The sequence below is a fragment of the Siphateles boraxobius genome, unplaced genomic scaffold (assembly GCF_051911475.1).
Source record: "Siphateles boraxobius isolate OS27281-9 unplaced genomic scaffold, OSU_SipBor_1 22, whole genome shotgun sequence".
Classification (NCBI taxonomy): domain Eukaryota; kingdom Metazoa; phylum Chordata; class Actinopteri; order Cypriniformes; family Leuciscidae; genus Siphateles; species Siphateles boraxobius.
Window position 1 is genome coordinate 1,042,946 of NW_027508833.1, and position 25,496 is coordinate 1,068,441.

Genomic DNA, 25,496 nt, shown 5'->3' on the forward strand with positions numbered 1-25,496 from the left:
TATTGTCCTAAAAAGAAGCCTCAACTGCACCGACAGCCCGTTCCAGCTGCATATAGAGGTCATGTATCTCATTCTGACCTTCAAAGATCATTGTCAAGTGCGGCATACAGTGTGGCAGCCACTGGACCTGACCCAGTGAGAATATCTGAAAGAACACGCTGCGTCTCATCAAGTCACTGGTCACTTTCTTATTCAAACCAGAGAGCAAAGGTAAAGCAGACGTCTCTCTCGATCTGCTCACGGACTACAGGAACTCTCTGACATTCACATGCATCACATTAGTGTGACAGTAAGACTCGTGTCAGCAGGTGAAGCTTCAGACCTCTGCAAGTGAAGCTCTGAGATCTGCATACAGCCTCTGAAAATCCATTCACACCTTGCAATGTGAGCGAGGGCTGAAAATGTGAAATTCAATCTCTGAGTGCTGACAAATCAAGATTTCGGTGTTGGATGCGACAGAAAGGCAGTCTATAAATAGAACAGAGCTCAGAAATGTTGCTGATTATAGTCATTAAATAGACTTTTTGCTGCCACCGTGATGCTGTAGAGCAGGAGTTCTCGATTCTGGCCCTTGAGGTCAAACCTAATCTATCAAGATAATCAACTAGAGTAACTAGAAAGTTACAGGCAGGTGAGTTTGATCGGGTTTTGATCTAAACCCTGGAGCTGAACCCCTGCTGTAGAATGATATGGGTGTCTGCCAGGGCGTTGCTATCGGGTTGCTATAAGGTGTTCTAGGTGTTTGCCAGGGCGTTGCTATTGGGGATGCTAGGGTGTTCTGGGTGTTTGCCAAGACGTTGCTATGGAGTTGTTTGGGTGTTCTGGGTATTTTCTATGGGGTTGTTTGGGTGTTCTGGGTATTTTCTATGGGGTTGTTTGGGTGTTCTGGGTATTTTCTATGGGGTTGTTTGGGTGTTCTGGGTATTTGCTATGGAGTTGTTTGGGTGTTCTGGGTATTTGCTATGGAGTTGCTATAAGGTGTTCTAGGTGTTTGCCAGGGCGTTGCTATTGGGGATGCTAGGGTGTTCTGGGTATTTGCTATGGGGTTGCTATAAGGTGTTCTGGATGTTTGCCAGTGCGTTGCTATGGGGTTGCTAGGGTGTTCTAGGTGTTTGCCAGGACGTTGCTATTGGGTTGCTAGGGTGTTCTGGGTGTTCGGGGTGTCTGTCAGGACATTACTATGGGGTTGCTATAGGGTCTTCTGGGTGTTTGTCAGGACGTTGCGTTGGTGGTTTTCCAGGATGTTGTTATGGGGTTTCTGGGGTGTTGTGGGTGTCTGCCAGGACATTGCTATGGGGTTGCAATGAGAAGTTCTGGGTGTTTGCCAGAAAGTTGCTATGGTGTTGCTAGGGTGTTCTGCGTTTTTGCCAAGACATTGCTATGGGATTGCTAGGGTGTTTGCCAGGGCATTGTTATGGGGTTGCTAGGGTGTTTGCCAGGGCATTGTTATGGGGTTGCTAGGGTGTTTGCCAAGACATTGCTATGGGGTTGCTAGGGTGTTTGCCAGGGCATTGTTATGGGATTGCTAGGGTGTTCTGGATGTTTGCTAGAACGTTGCTATAGGGAATTCTTAGTGATTGCCAGGCTGTTTCTAAAGGGTTGCTATGTGTGGTTTCTTACTGTCTCAAGTGAAAAGTCTCTCTGATATTCTTTCTGGCTTGCGTTCCTCCTTCATTGCAAGATTAGAAGATGTTTCTGCCAAATTTTAAACAAACCTTTGTCGCTACGCATGAGAAATAGTTGATGTACATATATATATACATGATGTACAAATAGTTGTACAAATAGTTGATGAACATCAACATAATCATAATAGATTATGTTGATGTTTGCCTTAACATACAACATGTGACACAGCGGTCACCATGGTGTGTTCAGACCAGCTCATTTATCAGTTCTGTGTAAATGAGAGTGCTTTTTCAGGAGCAGAAGAGTTTGTTTTAATGAAGTTGTCCTAGAGGCATCCTCTTCCGACAAAAACATGGGAAGAATGCAGGAGGCCCTTTTTTCCTGGAAATATACTTCATTATTAAACATTGAATGGCATCCAGTGTATCCAATTACCGTAAACAGATTAGTTCTTTTCTTCTATTGACTCTCTCTCTGTCTTTGCCAGGCATGGAAATGTGCAAAAACACACGCAGCGCTCTCCTGACTGCTGAGTCGACAATATTTCTGCTTTTTTCCTGTGTTCTTCAAAAAAAAATTCTTCTTCTAATCCTCTTGTAGTGGTTGAGCTGGTTGCCTGCAGGTGATTATAATTCTCTGAGCTCGTCGTCGCCTCCAGGCTGCTGTGACATTGAGCTGATTGACAGTGTTTCACTTTCATCGGCCAACGGGCTGCTGCTTTAGCATTTATTCATTTACATGCCTGCAAATAATTAGTGTAGCAGCTGTTTCTGCCACTGAAATATATATATATATATATATATATATATATATATATATATATATATATATACATACATATATATATATATGTGTATATATATATATATATATATATATATATATATATATATATATATATATATACTGCCGTTCAAAAGTTTGGGGTCGGATTTTTAATGTTTTTAAAAGAAGTCTTCTGCTCACCAAGGCTGCATTTATTTGATTACAAATACAAAACAAACCCAGTAATATTGTGAAATATTATTTCAATGTAAAACAGCTGTTTTATATGTGAATAAATAGTAAAGTGTAATTTATTCTTGTGATCAAAGCTGAATTTTCAGCATCATTGCTCCAGTCTTCAGTGTCACATGATCGATCCTTTAGAAATCAGTATAATATGATGATTTGATGCTCAAGAAACATTTGTGATTATTATCACAGTTGAAAACAGTTGTGCTGCTTCATATTTTTGTGCAAACTGTGAATCATTTTTTTCAGGATTCTTTGAAAGTTCAAGAGAAAAGCATTTAATTAAAAATAAATATTTTGCATTATTTTAAATGTCTTTACTGTCACTTTTGATCAATTTAATGCGTCCTTTCTGAAGAAAAGTATTAATTTCTTTAAAAACAAAATCGTATTGACCCCAAACTTTTGAACGGTAGTGTATATATAATACTTTATACTACATTTTAAAAAAAACGTAATACTAGAAGTTTGGTTGTAACAACTCTACTTGAATGTTTACATACTCCACATATTTGTCCCGTGAAAACTGTCAAACTACTTGTTTTGATAAGTTATTCATGTAATTAACGGTGGATTTGTGTGCAAATATTGGATCTGTGCTGTAAGCCTTGCAGTGCAGCCTAATAGACATGTCGCTAGTTATTATATTGTTAATATTAATTAAACAACATTAACAAGAACATCAAGAAAAACAGTCTTCAGTCTGTCTATACAGGTATACCAGCTGAAAGACCAGTAAACCACCTTAGACTATATATTTTTCAGCCAGGTACTCAGTTTATTTCTGTTTGCCGATTGCTATCTATCTATCTATCTATCGATCTATCGATCTATCGATCTATCTATCTATCTATCTATCTATCTATCTATCTATCTATCTATCTATCTATCTATCTATCTATCTATCTATCTATCTATCTATCTATCTATCTATCTATCTATCTATCTATCTATCGAGATATGGCAATACTCTGGCAGTATGAACTATTTGGGCCTGTTTTTATTTGGGAAATAGTGAATTTTGTCTGTTGTTGGGTATATGGAAGTGAAAGTGAAATGAGGAGCTGGTGTTTGTCTCCTCGTGAGAGACACTCTTTCAGTCTCATCCATCCTGACATGCCTGCGATATTTCATTCAGTGTCGTCTAGTGCAGCACAACATGAAAGTCAAATCAAGTTTAATTATCCAGCCTCTAGTGAATAAACAGAGGAGAGTGTGACTGGAGAAAGAGCTTCACATGTAATTGATGATGGCTTGAGAATTCAGACACAAGTGAAGGAATCCAGTCAGAGCTGATTATGCTAAAGTGTCTTGTACTGGGTAGAAAAAAACACGGAAAATGTCAGTAGTGCTTGCATGTGCAATTAAAATTTTATTTAGTTTTAGTAATTTTGTGTGTATTGGTCTTTTTTTTATTAATATCTAAAGGTTTGCATATGTTATTGATTGTATGAATTGTTATTGTTCTGGCAGGTGGATAGGGTTGTTTGCAAACTGTCTAAAGTAAAAAGAAACTTCTACTGTAGGATACGAGAAAGGATTTGAAAAACACCTCAAGTTGCGTTTTCCCCTCTTCAAGTTTTTAAATAAACCTAAAATATGTTGCTTCTAGAAGCAAGGTCAGGAACACCTCAAAAAATCTATATCCTCATCTTAAGCGCACTGCACCTGTACTGATATGTTTTGCAGAAAAATGTTATGATTTTGATTTGATACTAGGAGATTTATAAGCTTACCGACCTTTGCGTCCGAGAAATTCACGCATGCCATGCATAATATTATGTTAATGCCGATATGACTTATGGGATTTTGCTGTTGAAGGGAGTCGCGTACAAATGTGACCCACATTTTGAAGACTATAAACTGTGGACTTGACAAGCTTAATCTGTATGGGTTCCCAGCAGCGTTTGCAGAAAGCTGACTTTAGTGTTTACAGTGGCTGAAACGTTGTTCTGCTAAAGACTTTCATCGTCTTTCTGCCAAGTTCAATGCAACAAAAAAAAAAATCGTACTTAGTATTTTCGTCTTGTTTTCCTAATTGAGATACATTGACTTGTGTATGTATGCTTAAAGCAAAAACAAACATCTGCTAGTGGAGTCAGAAAAATAAACTTGTTTTCCCATTGAATTGAGCACAACAGTCGGGATCCAGAAGTCATCTCCATAGGGAAATAGATTTTTTAACGATAAATTATAAACCTTTAAAGACAGACTGTGGGCTACGAGGTTGCTAATCGATGGTGCTTGCTTCTATTAGCCTGCATTATTTCAACTTAGATTTAAAATAATCGTGCTTAGCAGCAGAATGTGGTGAAAAACTACATTTTCCATGATGCTGTACTGAAAATTCACCAATCAGAGTCGAAACAAGCAAAAGGTTGTCTCTAGCTCCGCCCACTCCCATGAATCAATGCGATACATTTTTAAATTAATAGTTTTATATGTCTCTATCATTTTGTAATTGCATTATGCTGTTCGCAATATATCATGGGATTGTAGTTCTTTCTCTCACTAAAACCATTAGGTACACAGCCTTGTATCTTTGTATTTTTGTCCGATTTTCAAACACTTTTTTTTGCCTCAAATCAAAGTTCGTAGTGTTGTGATTCTCCTCGTAGCTGGTTGGTTTGGTTCATGACTTATAATGCTTTAATAATAATCACTGTGAATTGGATGAAGGTGTACGATCCCACTTTATTTATTTATTTATTTATTTTGCTCACTGTTTATAAGAAATGTTCAATAAAAACACAGTTAAAAAACACACACTTTAATAAAGACTTTTTTGAAATCCCTTTGCGAGAAATGAATACTACTTCTGGAATCAACGCCGCTGCAAAAGTGGACGGGCAATAGTCTACAATCATTATACCTCATTGCCAGATTTTTTTCTTGTTTTAAGCATAAACACTTTAATTTGATAAAAGAAATTTAAGTCATTTTGATTCTTAAGAAAATTGATCTTGCTTTTAGAATGTTTAGATATTTGTACTGGAAAACAAGACAAAAATACTGAGTAAGAAAATAATTTTGTGCAGTGTTCTCATGACATATGAAAATATCCTGTATTTCTGCGAGGCGACTGTACATTCTGTAATCCTCATTCATTTGTAAAATATTGCAGGACCGTTGAGCCAGAGTTATTATCTGTGTAGCTGGACTCTTTTGAGTGGCGGGCCACGGTTGTTATGAGGCCGCTGGCATCGTGATCAAAGTGCAGCGGATGATGGCACTAAAACGAGATGGTTCTGCCCTCTCAATCTCTCACTCTCTCACTCTCATTTATTCCATCTAGGCCCCGTCGTCGCCCTCCTCACCTTCGGCTAATGAACCAAAGTACGAGAAACGCTGGCTGGATGCCGTCACCCTCCCTCTCTTCATGGCTCGAATCTCTCGACGCAAAGCTGGAACCGATAAATTAAGGTACGGTAATCCGCTGCACGAGCTGTACGGTTTGACACGCGCCCGCTCCAAATGTTGGTTTTGCAAGTATTTTTCATTGAGGTGAGAGGATGTTAAATCCAATATCTATGCAGCGGCATGCCGTGTCTGGAAAGGTCAGTGATGCAGGACCAGCGAGAGGAGCGCAGGCGAACAGAAGAAGAAGAAGAAGAAGAAGAAGCGGCTCTGACTTTAGTCAGCTCAGCTGCCGTTGAAAGCGGAATGATAGCGGATCACATAGAGAAAAGACATCTATAAATAACCAGTTAAAACTCTCAAAGGTTGTGATTGCATTAGGTGGAACGCAGATTCGTTTCTCATCCTTTAATTAGGCAGAATGCATAATCTGAATGTGCATTTGCTTCGGGAGTTTTATTAACGACAACTTTGATTTTAACCCTGTAAAGCCTGCTGTATCATGTTTAATACACAACATTCTCAGGCCTGAAAATGATCAAAACTTGTTGAACACAATCTGCCACATGCCTTCTGTCACCTGATTCATGAGAGTGTTGAGTGATGACTGATTTTTAAATGCATTTTATGTCACTAGTCTGTTATACTGTCATTAAGATCTCATTGATTTACATTACAAGCATAAGAATTTCATCGTTCTTTTTCGTCATATAAATATCAGCATCTGCAGCAAAATCTCCCTTCATATTCTTTCTATATCATACTAAATGATCCATAAAAGCCTGATGTATTAAATATGATGCTCAACAAATACACTTTTTTTTTTTTTATTCTGTCTAAAGGTTCAATACTGTTCCATAAATAAAAAAACTGACTCTCATTTCTTATGTCAGGCTTTCCAGGGTTAAATATGTTTTGCTGGTATTGATTTGTTTTTCTGTACATCAGCTTTACTATGAAGAAGAAGCTTTCACAGAGTATGACTCCTGGATTGATTTAAAGGATTTTTGAGCAAGTGCATGCATTTTTAAACATTTGCAGCATCTAAAGGTGCATTATGATATTTGATCTTTCATGAAGGCGGTTCAGCTGAAGGATTTCCATGACCATTTTTATCACTATATTATTATATATTATTATATAGAAAGGTTTTTCACCTTACCCTACATTTCTGAACCGGAAAACACGTGACCTTTCAACGTGATCACGTAATGCGTGAAGTCATGGATGTGCAAGACTAGCATTTGTGGTTAAAAAGTATATAAATGTTTATTTTTTATAGAAAATGGCTGATGGTTTGTCTAGATAAGACTCTTATTCCTCGGCTGGATCGTGTCGAGACTTTGAAGCTGCAATGAAACTCACATTTGGACCTTCGACCCGTTGGACTCCATTGACGTCACTATATGGAGAAAAATCCTGGAATGTTTTCATCAAAAACCTTTTCGACTGAAGAAAGAAAGACATGAACATCTTGGATGACGTAGGGGAGAGTAAATTATCAGGAAATTTGAATTGTGAAGTAAACTACTCCTTTAAGAAGACCGTCTACTAATACTCGAATGAATGCTAGTTGAGTTGCACTGTTCGTAGAATGTCTAAAGTGGAGCATCAAAATAAAGCGTTACCTAAGCTTCACCTGGGATTTCACATCACAGTACAATTCCCACAGTGCATCCTTCTCTCTGAATGAGGGAAAGATGCTTTCAGATTTCACAACACTGTCTCCTGTGTGACGATGAAGGCCCGAAACGTCTGTGCAAACTCTCGTCCCTTTCCTTTTCCCGTTCGTCTGCTATTCTTCTCTCCTTCGTTACAACCGTCTCTCCACGTATGCCGATGCCCGATGAAAACGCCGCTCTGCAAACTAATAGATTTTTTATTGTGTTCTGTCACTCACATGGGCAGCTTCTTGGTTTCAAAGCACTCGGCTACAGTCTGCTGGTAGTTCAAGCAGAACATCACATTCTCCAGGCAATTTCTGTCTGAAAAAGGCCAAGCGCTGAATGGCTGCTCCTCACACATGGTTGGCATTAATTGAAATCATACCATTTATTGAATTGCTTTATTGGAAAAGTTCGAAGCTGCTAAAGATGCGTTCAGTGTTTAGAGAGCAATGCTTCTGTTTAGTAATAGAGCTTCAGTCTTGCTCTCGCTTGACAGCATGATTTAAAGGGATAGTTCACCCAAAAAAGGAAAATTCTGTCAGTAATTACTTTCCCTCATGTTGTTCCAACCCTGTAAGACCTTCGTTCATCTTCGGAACACGAATTAAGATATTTTTGATTAAATGTGAGAGCTGGATCACTCCTCCATACTAGTCCATAGGCTTCTTGAGTGATTGAACTTGCCGGCCTCGAAAAGTTATTAGAGACATCGTTAAAATAGTCTAAGTGACTACAGTGGCTCAATCTTAAGTTTATCAAGCGACGAGAATACTTTTTGTGCACAAAAACAAACAAAAATAACGACTTTATTTCAACTATTCATTTCCTTCTCTGTTGGCCTCGAGTGAGTTCACTAGTGTAACAGCGCAGCGCTTCTGTGTTGTACGTTAAACTCATCACACACATGACCAGCGTCGGCCAATAGTGAGCCTACGTGTGACATAGCTCTACGCAATCACACTAGTTTAACTCACTCGAGGCCCACAGAGAAGGAAATGAATAGTTGAAATAAAGTCGTTATTTTTGTTTGTTTTTGTGCACAAAAAGTATTCTCGTCGCTTGATAAACTTAAGATTGAGCCACTGTAGTCACTTGGACTATTTTAACGATGTCTTCAATAACTTTTCGGGGAACAAGTTTCAATCCCTTAAGAAGCCTATGGTCCAGCTCTCAGATTTAATCAAAAATATCTTAATTTGTGTTCCGAAGATGAACGAAGGTCTTACGGGGTTGGAACAACATGAGGGAGAGTAAATACTGACAGAATTTTCATTTTTGGGTGAACTATCCCTTTAATGCATTAGAAATGTTTATCTTTAGGTTTTATGTGCCCTTTGCGTTTGTCCTTCATAAGCAATGCATTCAACCTACATGCTAAAAGCCACAATGGAAATGATTGCTCCAAAATATGTTTTGACCCGACAGTCCCTTTCTGTTGAACTCAACTGACGGCTATCATTAAAAAGTCAAAGTGTAATTTATCAGCGGCACGCTCCGAACACACTCTGATATTAAATGTCAAAAGCCGTCACATTATATACAATTGATGGTGGAGTGAGCGTGACAAACGTCGTTCAACAAATGCATTTCATCCCTTGGAATTTGTATTGATAGTTTTTCACATTTAAAACAAACGGAAATAACCAGGTCATAAAATCTGAGCTGACGGCTGTGTTTGAGCCGTAGACTGCGCACTCGTCTCAAACACAACTGCGCACTCGTATTACAATGAATGTTAGAAAATTCCAATTATTATTATTTACTTTATTAGTTTTATATTATATATTCATTATATTAATTATGTTATTAATTTAGTAATACTTTATTATTATTAGTATTAGTAGTTGTAGTACTTTTTTTATTAATTTATTTTTAATGCATTATCATTGTTATATTATTATTTGTAGTATTATATATTATATAGTATTATATAGTTGTAGTAGCAATACTATTTATTCATTTTTATTTACTTTATAGTTTTATAGTTTTATTATTTTATATATTATTTATATTATATTTATTCATTTAGTAATAATGTATTATTATTATTATTATCATTAATAATTTACGTAAATAAATACACTATTAATAAACAATAATAATGGTAAAATCCATTTCATGCATACTGATAAATCTGCATGCTGTAAAAAAAAAATAAAATCTGTCATAGTACGGTATTCCAGTGTTGAACTTTTATCAGCAAATTTAAAATATCATATTCTTTTTTATCCTCCTCCATTTCTTCCAGATCGAACAGTTTTGAAGTCATTGCCTTAGATGGAGTTTGCACGCACGTTCTTCAATTCTGCACGGCGGGAGAAAGCACAGACTGGCTTCAAGCAATATCAACCAATATCAACGATCTGACGCAGGAGAGCGTAAGTAACATGCATTATCAGCTGAGGCGATGGTGTTAGTGCAACTATGAGAGATGTCAGGGTTATGAGAGGTGTGGATGAAGTGGACACTGATGAGAAGTCTGTTAAGCTGAATGCTCATTCTTCATGCAGTGATAAACTGCTGCAAATGCACTGGACTGGATGCCAGAAAAGTGAAGCAGAAGACCTTTGCAGTTCTCGGGTTGAAAAATGAATATGTGTCTGGAACTGCTGTGTTCAGACCTTCTGTATCTCACGCAAAATATTTGCAGGAGAATGCAAAAGTATCCTCCCGTCTCATATTGTTTCCATCAACTTGTCCCTTTAGGGGCTCCGTAGCAACTTAAGATGATATACAGCCCACCATATCTATACATATATTACTCTTTATTGGTCAATCATACAAAATCATGACTGGGTTGTGTTTCACCTCAAGACCAAAAGAGAACATTTAGAAATTATATTTTGAAATGAATCGGATGTAGTCAACACTAAGTTTTTTGTACACTACAGTTTAGCTTTATGAACCTTGTTAAAGAGCAAAAAAAATGTGTTATAGTATATTGTGTTATATTTATATCTCTCTCTCTCTTTGGCGTTATCTCAAACGGAGTGAAAACAATCCTGTCTTGAAGCAATTCTTTTTTATTAGTAAATATTAATGTACAGTATGCTTAAAATTATACACTTCACAGATGTACTTTACAATAAAAAACAGAATTACTATTATTAGTAGTAGTATGTTAAATATTAACATGAGTTTATTTATTGATTTATTTAGCATTACGGTATGCTACTGAGAATTAGGAAAGGATTACATTTGCTTCATTGCCTTCAAAATAATAAAACAATACAGAAAGTATTTAATTTTTTTTTTAAAAAGGCATAATTTTCTTTAGGCATACTATTCATTTATTTAATAATTTATTTTCCTTTCATTTTGTTATTTTTTGAACAATTAAGCCATTATTTAAGACAATGTCATTATGCGTACAATACATCATAGAACTAAATGTTATTTTTTATTATTTATATAAAATAAATCATATCAAATTATTTATATATATACACCCATGATTTATAATATAATGTAACATAATCTAATAGAATAGATTAGTTTTTAAAGTTATGTTAATTACATTTAATTAAGTATGAACTGATAATGTAATAAATGTTGTAGTAGTATTATTAAACTGATATAATATATGATATTCAGTATTATATTATATTATGTTATATTGTATTATATTATATTATATTATATTTATATTTTGCTATTATAAATATTTAGTTAGTTATTTAGCCGGATATTTGTAGATATTTTTTGTGAAATTTCATGACACTCCAAAAACTTTGACTAATAATGCAAAAAATGCAACATAAAGGTCTATTGAGTTTATCCAGATTCATGCTTTCTTGGACGAAATTCATAAGTCATAATGCTGCTCTCAGAACCAACCTCACGCCAAGAATCTTGCCTAACGATCTCATTTCCTGTGCGTTGTTTTAATTAGTGTGCTGATGATCCAGTGGGTTTTTTCTCAGGCATGCACTAGACTGTCACACAGCTGCCTGTTTTACGTCACCTAATGATGGAGACAGAGACTGATTGCTAAACGTTCAATTAACAGCTGATTGTGTGTGTGAGAGGGAAGCGGAACTGTTATTGTGGTGACCTATAACCTATAAATAGAGCGTGTGGCACATGCTTGAGCAGCGAGGATGATGGGAGATGAGTGTTGTTTGACACATTCTGACCCGCGAGCGGATTATTGGCTGATAAGTCGACTTGAGCTGTGATTCACCGCTAGCCAGTATACCGTCAATCACTGCTGACAAGAGAGACTTATTTAGAGAGAGAGCAGCCTTGAAAGCAGATCTGTGTTCCCGCACTTCATGTTTGAACTTAAAATACATTCCTACCTAATTCTAGAATGCATTATGTAGGTGTTTATATATACAATATATGTTTTAATGCATTATAGCCCTGTGTTTTCTTTAAGAATGTTGATTTAATAAGAAAACTTGCATATTCATGGTTTACCTTTAACAAGTGTAATGCATATTCATAAGATTTAGTCATAAGAACATGCATTATGATATATTATCATTATATATATATATATATATATATATATATATATATATATATATATATATATATATATATAATTTCAAAGTTAATTATTAAATTATCAATAGCCAGTAATTTCACTATAGTTGTAGTGATAAATATTAAATAAAGAAAAATATAATCCATTATAATATAGAAGTGAATATCATATTATATCAGTTAAAAAACAATATAAATATTATATCATATTATATTATATTTGAGCTAAGTAATATTGCTGTGTCAGGGTATTCACATATGATATGTAAACATAGAACAATAATAATATTAGTAGTATTTTTGTATATTTGTATAATTTTAAAGTAACTCACTAAAGAATAAAAAGCTGATCATTTCATCATAGTTGTAACTGGTGATAAATATAAAATAATAATAAATATACAGAGTGAATCGATTTTGAAATGTATTACGATCCGTCTAGGCTAAATCGTAACAAAAAAGAAAAAGAACATGACTCCCATGCCCAGTGTCACGGTGTGTTTAGGCAGGAAGCACTAGGAGACGAGGAATAACTGCTAACAGGAATTTAATATAAAAAAACTCAGGAACTGCAACACTTACAACCATATAAACGCAATAACCAACCAGGAGTGAGGGAGAACACTGGGTTTACATACACAGAGAACAGATAGGGGAGCAAGACACAGCTGGGGCAAATTAACTAGACACAGGTGACTAAACTGAGGACAAACGAGGAGCGGGAAAACTGAATAGGACTAAACCAAAACACCAAGCAGGGGGAAACCCAGGACACACATGTAACATTACGCCCCCTCCCAAAAAGGCGTGTCCCCACGCCGTACAAACACCAATGGGGTGGGGGGGTGGGCGCCCTGGAGGCTGACGAGGTGGAGGCCGATCTGGAGCAGGAAGCCTCCAGGGCGGAGCAGGACGTAGGCGTGGCCAGGGCGGAGCAAACGAACCCTCGGGCGTCCAGGGCGGAGCTGTTGGACCCTCGGGCGTCCAGGGCGGAGCAAGACGTGCAGGCGGCCGTACCGGTGAAGACCCTACGGGTGGCCGTGGCGGTGAGGACCCTTCGGGCGGCCGTGGCGATGAAGGCCCCTCGGGTGACCGTGGCGGTGAAGGCCCCTCGGGTGACCGTGGCGGTGAAGGCCCCTCGGGCGACCGTGGCGGTGAAGGCCCCTCGGGCGACCGTGGCGGTGAGGACCCTTCGGGCGGCCGTGGCGGTGAGGAACCTTCGGGCGGCCGTGGCGGTGAGGAACCTTCGGGTGGCCATGGCGGTGAGGACCCTTCTGGTGGCCGTGGGCCTTTGGGGCCCCATGGCGAGGGTCCTTGGCCTCCCCCCCCCCAATAAATTAATGGGGAGAGTGACTGGGTCAGGAAAATGTTCAGGGCTGGACGGAACCAGCGGTGAAAGGGTCTCTGGGCTGGACGGAACCAGCGGTGAAAGGGTCTCTGGGCTGGACGGAACCAGCGGTGAAAGGGTCTCTGGGCTGGACGGAACCAGCGGTGAAAGGGTCTCTGGGCTGGACGGAACCAGCGGTAAAAGGGTCTCTGGGCTGGACGGAGCCAGCGGTAATGGGTTCGCGGGACTGGACGGCGCCAGCCGTGAAAAAGTCTCTAGGCTGGACGGCGTCAGCGGCGAGGGCTCTGGGCTGCACGGCGTCAGCGGGGAAGGCGGCTCTGTGCTGGACGGGACCAGCGGTGAAGGCTCTGTGCTGGACGGGACCAGCGGTGAAGGCTCTGTGCTGGACGGGACCAGTGGTGAAGGCTCTGCGCTGGACGGGACCAGCGGTGAAGGCCCTGCGCTGGACGGGACCAGCGGTGAAGGACCTGCGCTGGACGGGACCAGCGGTGAAGGCTCTGCGCTGGACGGGACCAGCGGGGAAGGCTCTGCGCTGGACGGGACCAGCGGGGAAGGCTCTGCGCTGGACGGGACCAGCGGGGAAGGCTCTGCGCTGGACGGGACCAGCGGGGAAGGCCCTGCGCTGGACGGGACCAGCGGGGAAGGCCCTGCGCTGGACGGGACCAGCGGCGAAGGCCCTGTGCAGGACGGGACCAGCGGCGAAGGCCCTGTGCAGGACGGGACCAGCGGCGAAGGCCCTGTGCTGGACGGGACCAGCGGCGAAGGCCCTGTGCTGGACGGGACCAGCGGGCGAAGGCTCTGTGCTGGACGGGACCAGCGGCGAAGGCTCTGCAGGGCTGACTGGGACCAGCGGCGAAGGCTCTGCAGGGCTGGCTGGGACCAGCGGCGAAGGCTCTGCAGGGCTTGCTGGGATCAGCGGCGAAGGCTCTGCAGGGCTGGCTGGGACCAGCGGCGAAGGCTCTGCAGGGCTGGCTGGGACCAGCGGCGAAGGCTCTGCAGGGCTGGCTGGGACCAGCGGTGAAGGCTCTGCAGGGCTGGCTGGGACCAGCGGTGAAGGCTCTGCAGGGTTGGACGGGACCAGCGGTGAAGACTCGGGGCTGGTTGGGACCAGCGGCGAAGACTTAGGGCCGGGCTGGATCAGCGATGATGGCTCGGGGCTGGTCGGGACCAGCAGTGAAGACTTGGGGCTGACTGGGACCAGCAGTGAAGACTTGGGGCTGACTGGGACCAGCAGTGAAGACTTGGGGCTGACTGGGACCAGCAGTGAAGACTTGGGGCTGGGTTGGATCAGCGATGATGACTCGGGGCTGGCTGGGATCAGCGATGATGACTCGGGGCTGGCTGGGATCAGCGGCGGAAGCTCTGTGTCCCAGTCAATAAGCGAATCCTCCTCTTCAAGCACTACCAAGATCCCCACTGGTATGGTGGGTATGGCGCGATGCATAAGCTTGGGACTGGACGGGACCAGCGGCGCAGGTTCGGAGCTGGATGGGACCCGCGATGAAAGCTCGGCCATCTTGGGTGAAGCGGGGGACACGGAGCTCTTGGAGAGGTATGTAGAAGATTCCGGATCGATGTGAACTGGGCCTACATACTTCCGGATAGGGACTGAATGATGATTTTGACTAGCTTCTGCATAGTCAACGAGGAAATCAGAGCCATGTAATTCAAGGACATAATTAATAAAGTCCGGGACAGACTTATAACAATCATCAACGGAGATGAGACGGAAAGAATTATCATCATCCAGTCCAATCCGGAAACAGGCATTAATTGTGGAATTACCCCAGTTCACTAGATGGGAAACATCCAGGAACTCCTCAACATACCTCTCCAAAGAACGGCCATTCTGCTGAATGGTGGCGAGCTTGTATTCAGCCATCACGTTCATCTTTAGGGTCGGTTATTCTGTCACGGTGTGCCCAAATGAGCCCAAAATTCAAGAAAAAAACAATAAACGTTTTATTAAGATAAAGAAAGATAAACAGTAAAATATAAAATGTAAGTATTTCCAGAGTAACATAAACCAGTGGGTGTATAGACTTCAGGAAGACCCAAGGCCCAAAATAACAAACAAAAAAGCTGATCCTGATTAGAGCAAACAGAAATAACAGACAACAAGAAGCACACAGAAATAACAAGAAACAGAAAAAACAACAACAAGGAATACATAATTCCGTAACAAATGTCTTCATTTGTTTCAGATGAAGACGGCGAATACATACTGTTCTCCTGATGATCAGGTAAATCATTTGTGCAATGACATATTCCTCTAAATCCTAGGATAGAAAGTAATTATCCTCAGAATATAATCATGACAATAACACATCTCACTGCGATCGTGTAATGACCTCTGGCTCTTTGTTGTATTTTGATTAGTAATTCATAAGCAGCAGAGAGTAATTCAGTCATATTTACTCAGGAGAAATCCAATACTGGCAGAGGAAACCCTGCCAATGTGTGCTGAACACACACAGACGCTGCGCTCCGTGTGTTGAGTGGGATTGGTTTTCTCCTGCAGATTGTCCACATGGGTTGGGTGTGTGAGCAGGTCCAGGCCGGCGACTCCGAGTCTACACACAGCTGCAGGTTTCTGGCGCTGAGAGGATCTTCTCTTCTCGTCTTCAGGAGTCCTCCTGTAAGTTTCAAACGCTGTCAGTATTCAGTCCTGCAGACACACTCGTGGACGGGAGACAGTCAAGGGGTTTCTGGACACTCGCACCATTGTTTGGACAAACAGTTCTACCACAAAACCAAGCCATTAATGAAGCTACTGTAAGGCTGCTGTGTCGGGCTATTATTAAACTAATAATATAGTATTATAACACACAAATACATCACAATCACACACATCTGCACATCATTCACAATCACACATACCTGCACGTTATTCCCAATTTACAAAACTCCAGCATTCCCCCAGTCTCCAGCGTCTTCCCATCCTCTGTCTCTCTTTGCACTCTTCTACCCTGCTCACCTTTATTATTCAATAAATCACTGTTCACCATCTACCTCCCTCTCCTGTGTCTGCATATCCATAGCAGTATGTATTTGTGTGTTATAATATATATATATATATATATATATATATATATATATATATATATATATACAGTGTTGTGCCTGAATGCCTTCATTGAACGATAGTTCATGAACTCGTTCATATTTTGGCCGAACGTGAACTGAACGTATGTATTACTCATAGATATTATATAGAGACATATATGATGTCTATGGTATTACTGCCTGATGAACGTTACTGTGAACTCGTTCATTCTGGTGTCTGTGAACAGCACGCTCTCAGTTTAACTTCGTTCAATAGAGTGGCAGATTTCTATAGAGCCCAAAAAACACCCAATCTGGCAACACCAGCACCAGAGTCGCACCGCCGCATGCGTCATCAACACAAAAAGCAGCAAGGAGGATTGCATAGATATAAACACTAGATGTCGCCTTGGCTACGGCAGTTCATTGGAACGAATGCGTCAATAGAGCCGCCATTTTGAAACACGGGAACCCCTCATCAGCGTCAATGTAGGAAAAGGTCTAATGGAAATAAAATCACCATAAATCGTCATGAATGCGATTTTCTAGTTGTTTTGGTTCGTTCCAACGGTCAGACGTTCAAAAAATTACAAAATTTCACATTCTTGTGAAATATAATCCCTTGCTGTCTGGTTTTTAGATTTCGTTCGTGTAAACATCCATACGCAGCACAAAAGTCCGGCATCATACATGAATTCAGCGTTACCTATCTACTTCCTATGACAAGACTCCTGTTCCAAGATGGCGGCGGTTTTGACGCAAGTTTAGAACCCCAAGGCGACATCTAGTGTTTATATCTATGGGAGGATCGTATGATCATTTAAACGAGTTTATGACAAGGTCGGTGAGGATGGGAAAAATCGTACATTTCTGTGCAAACTTTCCCCGCCAATAAAATATTTGCTGTCTGTGCTTCTATATGGGCTGTGGCAATAGTTTAGAAAAATAATAGCTGGCAGCAACATATGGAAAAAAAGAACTATAGTTCAAAATGTTAAAGTATGAACAATGAACTGAACTAGTTCATTTTAAAATTTGTGAACTGAACTTTGAACTAGTTCATGTAGAAAGTGCACTTTCCCAACACTGTATATATATATATATATATATATATATATATATATATGTATGGCAGGGTCATATTGGCAGGATCATATTCTGAACATACCCAGTGTCTTATCTTTCAAAACATGACAACATTACCTGTCCTTTGGTGGTTTCAGACTCGGGACATACATTCTAATTATATATAATCAATCTATTACTTTCTAATGGACTGTGGCGAGGAAAAGCCATTACCGCGGTGGCCTCGCACACATACGTTATTTGTGACAAATGTTTCATCTTTGCCATTAAGCCTGAAGACACAGGTTTCATCAGTTATGAAATACAACCCTGTACTTTATGTTGGCACTGTTTTGTGTGCTATTTTACTGTCTGCTCTTCCTAATGCAATGTGATATTTAGCTTCAGCATCCTCTACGAGACTCCCGGATTGGTGCATTAACGTTATTATAAGTGGTTTTGATAAATTTTGGGACCAAAATAACACTGTGCTGATATTTCTTTGCTATTTCATTAAATGTGCATTACTGAATTAATAAAGGGAAAATTGTAAGGAAACATAGCATTTAACATGCCTTAAAGCCAAGAGAGACATTCAGCAAATTCATTAGCATCTCATTATGCTTCAGATTTACGTGTGGTGCACAGAGAGAACAGACTGTTAAATAAGCGGTATGTCTCTCTAGGTCATGAAGAGGTAATTACTTCAAACTTTTTAATGCACATGAATTTTAATGGAAATGCCAGCGTTGAAATTAATTCTGAAGGCAAAAAGTAACTGCTAAGATAACCAGCGAATTGGTGGATCAGTATCTCATGTGCAAATGAACGACACCATCCCAGTGTGGGATTTGGCTTGTGTTAGCTGTTGGTTAACAGTCTTGAACTGAAAGAGTGTAAGTTCAATGATCCAGAGACCTCCTCATTGTGCTTTAACCCCAGGTTACTGAAGGAAAGGACTAATCGCCTGCTAACTGTGGATGTGTTGTTCTGTAACAGCATGATGTGTTTCTGTGTGTCTCTATCAGGTCCTGGTGTCGGACTGGGCTCAAGCAGAGGCTAGTTTTCACCTCTGTGAGGTTCTCTTTAAGGTCCATAAGGTACAAACACACATGGATGACTGTATCAATAGATGCCAGTTGCTCTGAATGTCTTTAGTTTGTCAGTTAAAGTGAACATGGATGTACTTTCAAAATGTACTTTCCTAAATCATATTCCTGTCTAAATGTAGACACGAAACGAAGAAACAAACACTTACGTTTAGCAAAGGTGCATTAAATTGATCAAAAGCGACTGTAAAGACATTTATAATGTAACAAAAGAATCTATTTCAAATAAATGCTGTTCTTTTGAACGTTCTATTCATTGAAAAAAGTCCTGAAAATAAAATGCATAACATTTGCTCACAAATCTGAAGCAGCACAACTGTTTTCAACATTGATAATAATCATAAATGTTTCTTGAGCAGCAAATCATCATACAGTCATGGTCAAAATTAATGGCACCCCTGGTAAATATAATCAAAACTGGCTGTAAAAAATAAATCTGCATCGTTTATCCTTTTGATCTTTCATTCAAAAAATTGACAAAAATCTAACCTTTCATTGAAGTAAAATAATTGAAAGTGGGGAGGGAATCAGATTATGAAATAAATGTTTTTCTCCAAAACACGTTAGCTTCACACTAGGATGAGCGGGGTTCGTTGTGGTATAGTCGGTATCTCGTTCCCCTAGTGTCGTAACCGACGCAGTGTCTCGTTCCCTTTCTCTGGGAACAAGGGTTACATACGTAACCCGAGACGTTCCCTTTCGAGGGAACTCGAACTGCGTCGGTTACGACACTAGGGGAACGAGATACCCACTATACTGGAGCAAACTCCAAGCACCCATTGGAAATAGAGAGCGCCTGGAGATCTCCTACCCTCCTCAGAGAAGTAATGGCCAACAAAAAGACCACCTTAAAAGAAAGGTTCTTGGCCTCAGCCGACTCCAATGGTTCGAAGGGGGCCTCGGTCAGCCCTTCGAGAACCACTGCCAGGTCCCAAGAGGGAACCCTGGTGCGAGTCGCAGGTCTCATCCTCCAGGCTCCAAGGAGGAAACGTACGACCAGGTGATGCCTTCCCAGAGGACCTTCACTCAGAGGAGCGTGGAATGCCACAATGGCAGCCACATAAACCTTGAGTGTGGACAGGGTAAGCCCGGCAGAAAAGTGGTCTTGGAGAAACTCCAGTACTGAAGCCACTGGGCAGTGAACTGGGTCCAAATCACGCTCTCTGCACCAAATGGAAAAAACATTCCACTTAAGGCCGTATAACTTCCTCGTGGAGGGAGCTCTGGAAGTGAGTATAGTTTCAACCACTTCTGCTGACAGGCCGGCTTCTAGATACTGTGCCCCCTCAGGGGCCAGATCCACAGTTTCCACAGCTCGGGCCGAGGGTGGAGAACTGAGCCCCCCGCCTGAGACAACAGGTCTCTCCTCAGAGGGATCTGCCATGGTGGGCCTGCCAGAAGCAGGTTGATGTCCGAGAACCATACTCGGGCCGGCCAAAATGGGGCTACTAATAGTAGGCTGATCCCATCTCGACGGACCCTCTCCAGAACTGCTGGGAGCAGAGCGATCGGGGGAAAGGCGTGCAGAGGCAGCCTCGGCCACGTCTGCACGATGGCATCCAACCCCAGCGGGGTTGGACGTGTGAGGGAGAACCACAGTGAACAGTGTGTCGTCTCTTGAGACGCAAAGAGGTCCACGTCCACTGGGCCAAACCTCTTGCATATCAACTCCACCATCTCGGGGTGGAGTCTCCATTCCCCGGGCCTCAGCCCCTGCCTTGACAGTACGTCTGTTCCTTGGTTCTGGTCCCCTGGGACATACATCGCCCTGACAGACGACAGTCTCCGCTGGGACCACAGGAGGATCTGATGCGCCAGTCTGCACAGAGGGCGCGACCTCAGAACCCCCTGTCGGTTTAAATAGGACACCACTGACGTATTGTCGGTTCTCACGAGAACATGGTGACCATGGAGGTCTGGCAGAAAGCTCCTCAGAGCTAGGAAAACCGCCAACATTTCCAGGCAATTTATGCGCCAGGAGGAATGATGGTCCTGCCAGAGACCACTCGTAAAGGGACCCGTGAGGGAGGCGTCTGTCGAAACAATAATTCGGCAACATAACGCTCACAACCTGGGACCCTGGGAGAGAAACCAAGGCTTCTTCCATATTGATAGGGAACGAAGGCACCTGCGCGTAACCCTTATCATGTGGAACGGATTTCCCCTCGGGGAAAACCCCTTGGCTTTCAACCACCACTGCAAGGCCCTCATGTGTAGCAGGCCAGAAGGTATCATGCTGGACGCTGCTGCCATGAGAGCCAACACGCTTTGGAAGTGTTTCACTGTTTTGGAGTTGCCTAGCTTCACCCTGGCTAGTGTGGTCAATATGGACTCGATGCGTGCGGGAGACATTCGTGCCTGCATTGTAGTCGAGTCCCACACCACCCCCAAGAACGTAGTCCGTTGGGCGGGTGTCAACACGCTCTTTTTTGTGTTGAGCCTCAACCCCAAGCGCTGAATGTGGCCAAGGACGACATCTCGATGCCGAACTGCCAACTTTAGAGACTGGGCCAAGATAAGCCAGTCATCGATGTAGTTCAGCACGTCGATGCCCTGGAGCCTCAGTGGGGCCAGAGCTGCATCCATACACTTGGTGAATGTGCGAGGGGAGAGTGCTAGGCCAAATGGAAGTACCCAATATTGGTATGCTTCGCCCCACAAAGCAAACCTCAGGAACCTCCTGTGAGATGGAAGGATGGAGACGTGAAAGTATGCGTCCTTTAGATCTATCGTGATAAACCAATCCTCGGATTGGATTTGACTCACGATGATAGGAATGGTGAGCATCTTGAACATGAATCTCCTCAGAGACCGGTTCAAGTGCCTCAGATCTAAAATTGGACGCAACCCTCCATCCTTCTTGGGAACTATGAAGTACCGGCTGTAGAACCAGGACTCCCTGACTAGTCGGGGAACATGCTCTATGGCCCCTTTTGCCAGCAGCGAGTGAACTTCCTGTTCCAACAGGAAGGGGGGGGGGGGGGGCGGCCCTTGGAGGTCTCATAGTAGTTGCTTGAAGATATTGCTTGAAGGCTTCGCTCTGCTTTTTAGTCTCCTGAAATCTGTCGACGATTGCGTTAACGGCTTCGCCGAACGGACCAGTGGTACAAACAGGTGCGTCAAGAAGAAATGCCCTGTCCTTTTCCTTAATGCCTGATAAATTAAGCCACAGATGCCTCTCCGTGGCTACCAGTGCTGACATGGAGCGGCCGATGGCGCGGGCCGTCTCCTTGGTAACACGGAGAGACAAATCTGTGGCTCTGCGAAGCTCCGCAACCTCGTCGACGGTGGGACCCTCACCCTGGTCTATCTCCCTTAACAGGTCGGCCTGGTACGCCTGCAAAATGGCCATAGTATGCATGCTCGCACCAGCCCAACCTGCCGCCATGTAAGCTCTGCCCATCAAATCAGATGTTGTACGACAGGATTTGGAGGGCAATGCCGGTGTCTTGAGGGATGACGCAAGGTCGGGTGAGAGGTAATTGGCTAAAGCTTCTTCCACCCGAGGCATCATCCCATAACCGTTTTCTCTAACCCCTACAATGTTGCTGTAATTTAACATTGGAGGGTTAGACAGGCGTGCTGAAAAAGGCCTGTTCCAGGATTTACACAACTCATTGTGTAAATCCGGGAAAAACGGAAGAGACCGGCGTGAAGGTTGCGCGCGATGCTACAGAAAACGTTCATCAAGTTTACTCTTGACTCGCGTTTCCTGTCTTTCCTGTGGCCAACTAATGTTAAGTTTGGCCACAGCTCGCGTTACAACCTCCATGAGCTCGTCATAATTAGGTGTAATTTGAGTCGAGTGGTGTGCCTCGTCGAGATCTTTCTGTGTGACATTTCTGTGTGCCGGCGTGCTTTTGTACACATCAGCTTATGCTGTCACACGCTACGTCATCACGCAACGCCAACAGGATTGGATTCGGTTTCATTCATAAATTCAGACGCACTACGCTGAAGGGCATTCCCCTAGTGTCGTAACTGACGCAGTTCGAGTTCCCTCGAAAGGGAACCCCTCATTTATCCGCTTCACATTTGACTTTACTTCAGATCTGTGTTTTTTATTTTATTTTGCTGTCTAGCTTTGGATAGCCGAAGACTGCTGGATACAGACCAAGTTTTATATGGGTCTCCAGCAGGACGGGGAGCTGCGGGACAGTGAACCCTTCTGCTTCAGCGTGCTCGTGGGACACGGCCAGAGCTTCTGCTACAGCGTTGAGCTGGGCTCAGACCTGGTGCTGTGGGAGAAAGCCTTTCAGAGAGCCGTGTTCATGGAGGTGCAGAGAGTACGGGTGAGTCCTGACACAACTTTACCAAACCACACGTTTTTAAGAAGCGGCTCCTTTAAGGCTTTGAGTAAATGGACACTGTATGATTGGATAATGCCATTGCATAGGAAACAGTATCAACGCTCATTTACTATTGCACATGAGCAGAGTTGGGTATAACGCGTTACTGTATTCTAATTATTTTTTGTGATAACGCAGTAATGTAACTCATTACATTTAACATTTATGTAATTTGATTACATTATACTGATGTCAATAAAATGAAGTTACTTGTGTTACAAATGTAATGTTAAGCAAAAAATATTTAGTAAAATGCATTTCTAATCACGTTTGGCCGGCTGGGTCGGTTAATGAGCATGCGCTTTAATGAATTACCGGAGAACGTGCTTCATGAGGCACACACACACACACACGCAAGGTCTCTCGCTCTCTCCCTCTCGCGATACATGGGTTGGAAGCACAGTCTGTTCTGTCATATAAAACCATCATTTACAAACAAAGCATTATTAAATTATTTACTTACTGTTTCAAGATTCAAGAACTTTATTTGCCATTTATGTTTACACACATAGGAACTCTTGTGCGGTTGTTACTCAGAGAGTCAAGTCAAGTTTAAAAAGACACACAGAACATATACATTATAAATAAAATTGCTCAAACCCATTAAAAATGTAAATTTGCATTTATAAATTGGATAAGTATATTTCATATTGCATATTTCCCAGGCCCCCAGAGTGTTTGTGCTGTAGCTTCTGTCAGATCCAGTACAGTTCTCTGGTTCATCTTTCAAACGTTTCTGTGCGAACTCTCCATTACACTGTCCCTCGTTTACAAAACCAAATCTTACGAACAAACATATAATCCACCATTAGAATAAAACATCCACTTAGTTTCAACGCTGGGATCCTTACGAAGTCTGTAGAGAGACACAAACCAACTGTTTAAACTGGACGATCAAAGCAAACATTTGATTAAATAAAAGCTTTGTTTATGAGGAGGACGTTTTAAGCTCTGAAACTTGCAGGATGTTTTAACGCAGAGGTCTTCAATCCTGCTCCTGGAGGGCCACTGTCCTGCAGAGTTTAGTTCCAACCCTAATCAAGCACACCTGAATCAGATCATCAAGCTCTTTAGGATCGCTTGAATATACAAAGGCAGGTGTTCTGAAGCAGGTTGGAACTAAACTCTGCAGGACAGTGGCCCTCCAGGAGCAGGATTGAAGACCTCTGTTTTAACGGTACAAAGACCATCGTACATGTCGAAAGATCAAGGCATTTCATGTTGTCTCATATCATGACCCCTTTAATGCCATTTAAGGGGGTTTATATACAGTATATATATATATATATATATATATATATATATATATATATATATATATATATATATATATATATATATATATACACATTAGGGGTGTAACGATACACGTATTCACATTGAACCGTTCGGTACGAGGCTTTCAGTTCGGTACGCATTACGAACCAAACTATTCGTTTGACCATTTTTCCTGCCGGTGCGAGCAAAGTTTTGTTAGCAGTCGATTTCCTACAACGTTGCCCAACATCAAATAGCAAACATAATGAAAGTGGAACGAAACTGCGCTACTTTTTTGTGCTTAAGGGACCGTTTATCAGTTTGGACCATCAATGTCAGTGCTTGATCAAGCGACACTCTTACTACAGCGCTAAGAGATCCAGTAAAGGAAGCATTTGAGTTCGCCACTGAAGTAGCCTAACAACATCGCTGCGAGATCTAGTGAGAAGCATTCAGATTTCTCTGTTATTAATGGATCAAATAGCACTGACGTGGAAACCAGCAGAAACATTGTTCCATGAATGAACTAGTTATAGGTTTTAAGTCCACAGATCAGCAACATTCACCATGGATTTAATGTAGTAACACTCACTGTAACCATGGAAGTTTGGCAGGAATAGTAAAATGCTTGCGGAGACTGAGTGTTTATTAGAAATAAAGAAAAGAACAAAAAACAAAGTCGCGCATCAAACTCCCAAAGTCCAATATCATCAGCACAATCACCCACAGATTTCCACGTGTCTCTCTCTCCCGTGGTCTTGTTTCCCAGTGGCTTTTATCTGGTCTCTCCACGCCAATTACTGAAACAAGACACAAGTGTTTGTCATTCACACTTAAACCGCTCACCCATCGCATCTCTCCCGGCTCTCTCTCCTCGATAAACCACACCTCCCCGCCACAGTCCCAAACTAAGCCACAAGCCAATGGCGACAAAGGCCAAGAAAGGCCAGGAAAGGCGACAGTGGCGAGGAACCAAAACTACATCAGGGACAGAATGGAGGAAAAAAAGTTCTCCTCTGGCCAACGAACAAACAGTGTATGATTATGATTCAGGCAGCATTACAGGTCAGATGTCAGTTTGTATCGGAACATTATATTATGCAGTTCATCTGTTTGACGACCGGAGTGGTGACGCGCGTCTGGAGACTAGTTTGTTGAGGATCAG

The 25,496-nt window shown here is 42.0% G+C and overlaps 1 protein-coding gene across 2 annotated transcripts in view; it reads left to right on the forward strand.

The window, feature by feature from the left end:
- sntg2 (syntrophin, gamma 2) overlaps window positions 1–25,496 on the forward strand; it is an 89,257-nt gene that overhangs the window by 47,927 nt on the left and 15,834 nt on the right. For both annotated transcript variants that reach the window (XM_077238308.1, XM_077238309.1), the window contains 6 exons: window positions 5,939–6,066; window positions 9,916–10,045; window positions 15,711–15,749; window positions 16,028–16,144; window positions 18,645–18,716; window positions 22,808–23,017. In XM_077238308.1, coding sequence (XP_077094423.1) covers window positions 5,939–6,066; window positions 9,916–10,045; window positions 15,711–15,749; window positions 16,028–16,144; window positions 18,645–18,716; window positions 22,808–23,017 — 696 coding nt within the window. The remainder of the gene's footprint in view (window positions 1–5,938; window positions 6,067–9,915; window positions 10,046–15,710; window positions 15,750–16,027; window positions 16,145–18,644; window positions 18,717–22,807; window positions 23,018–25,496) is intronic.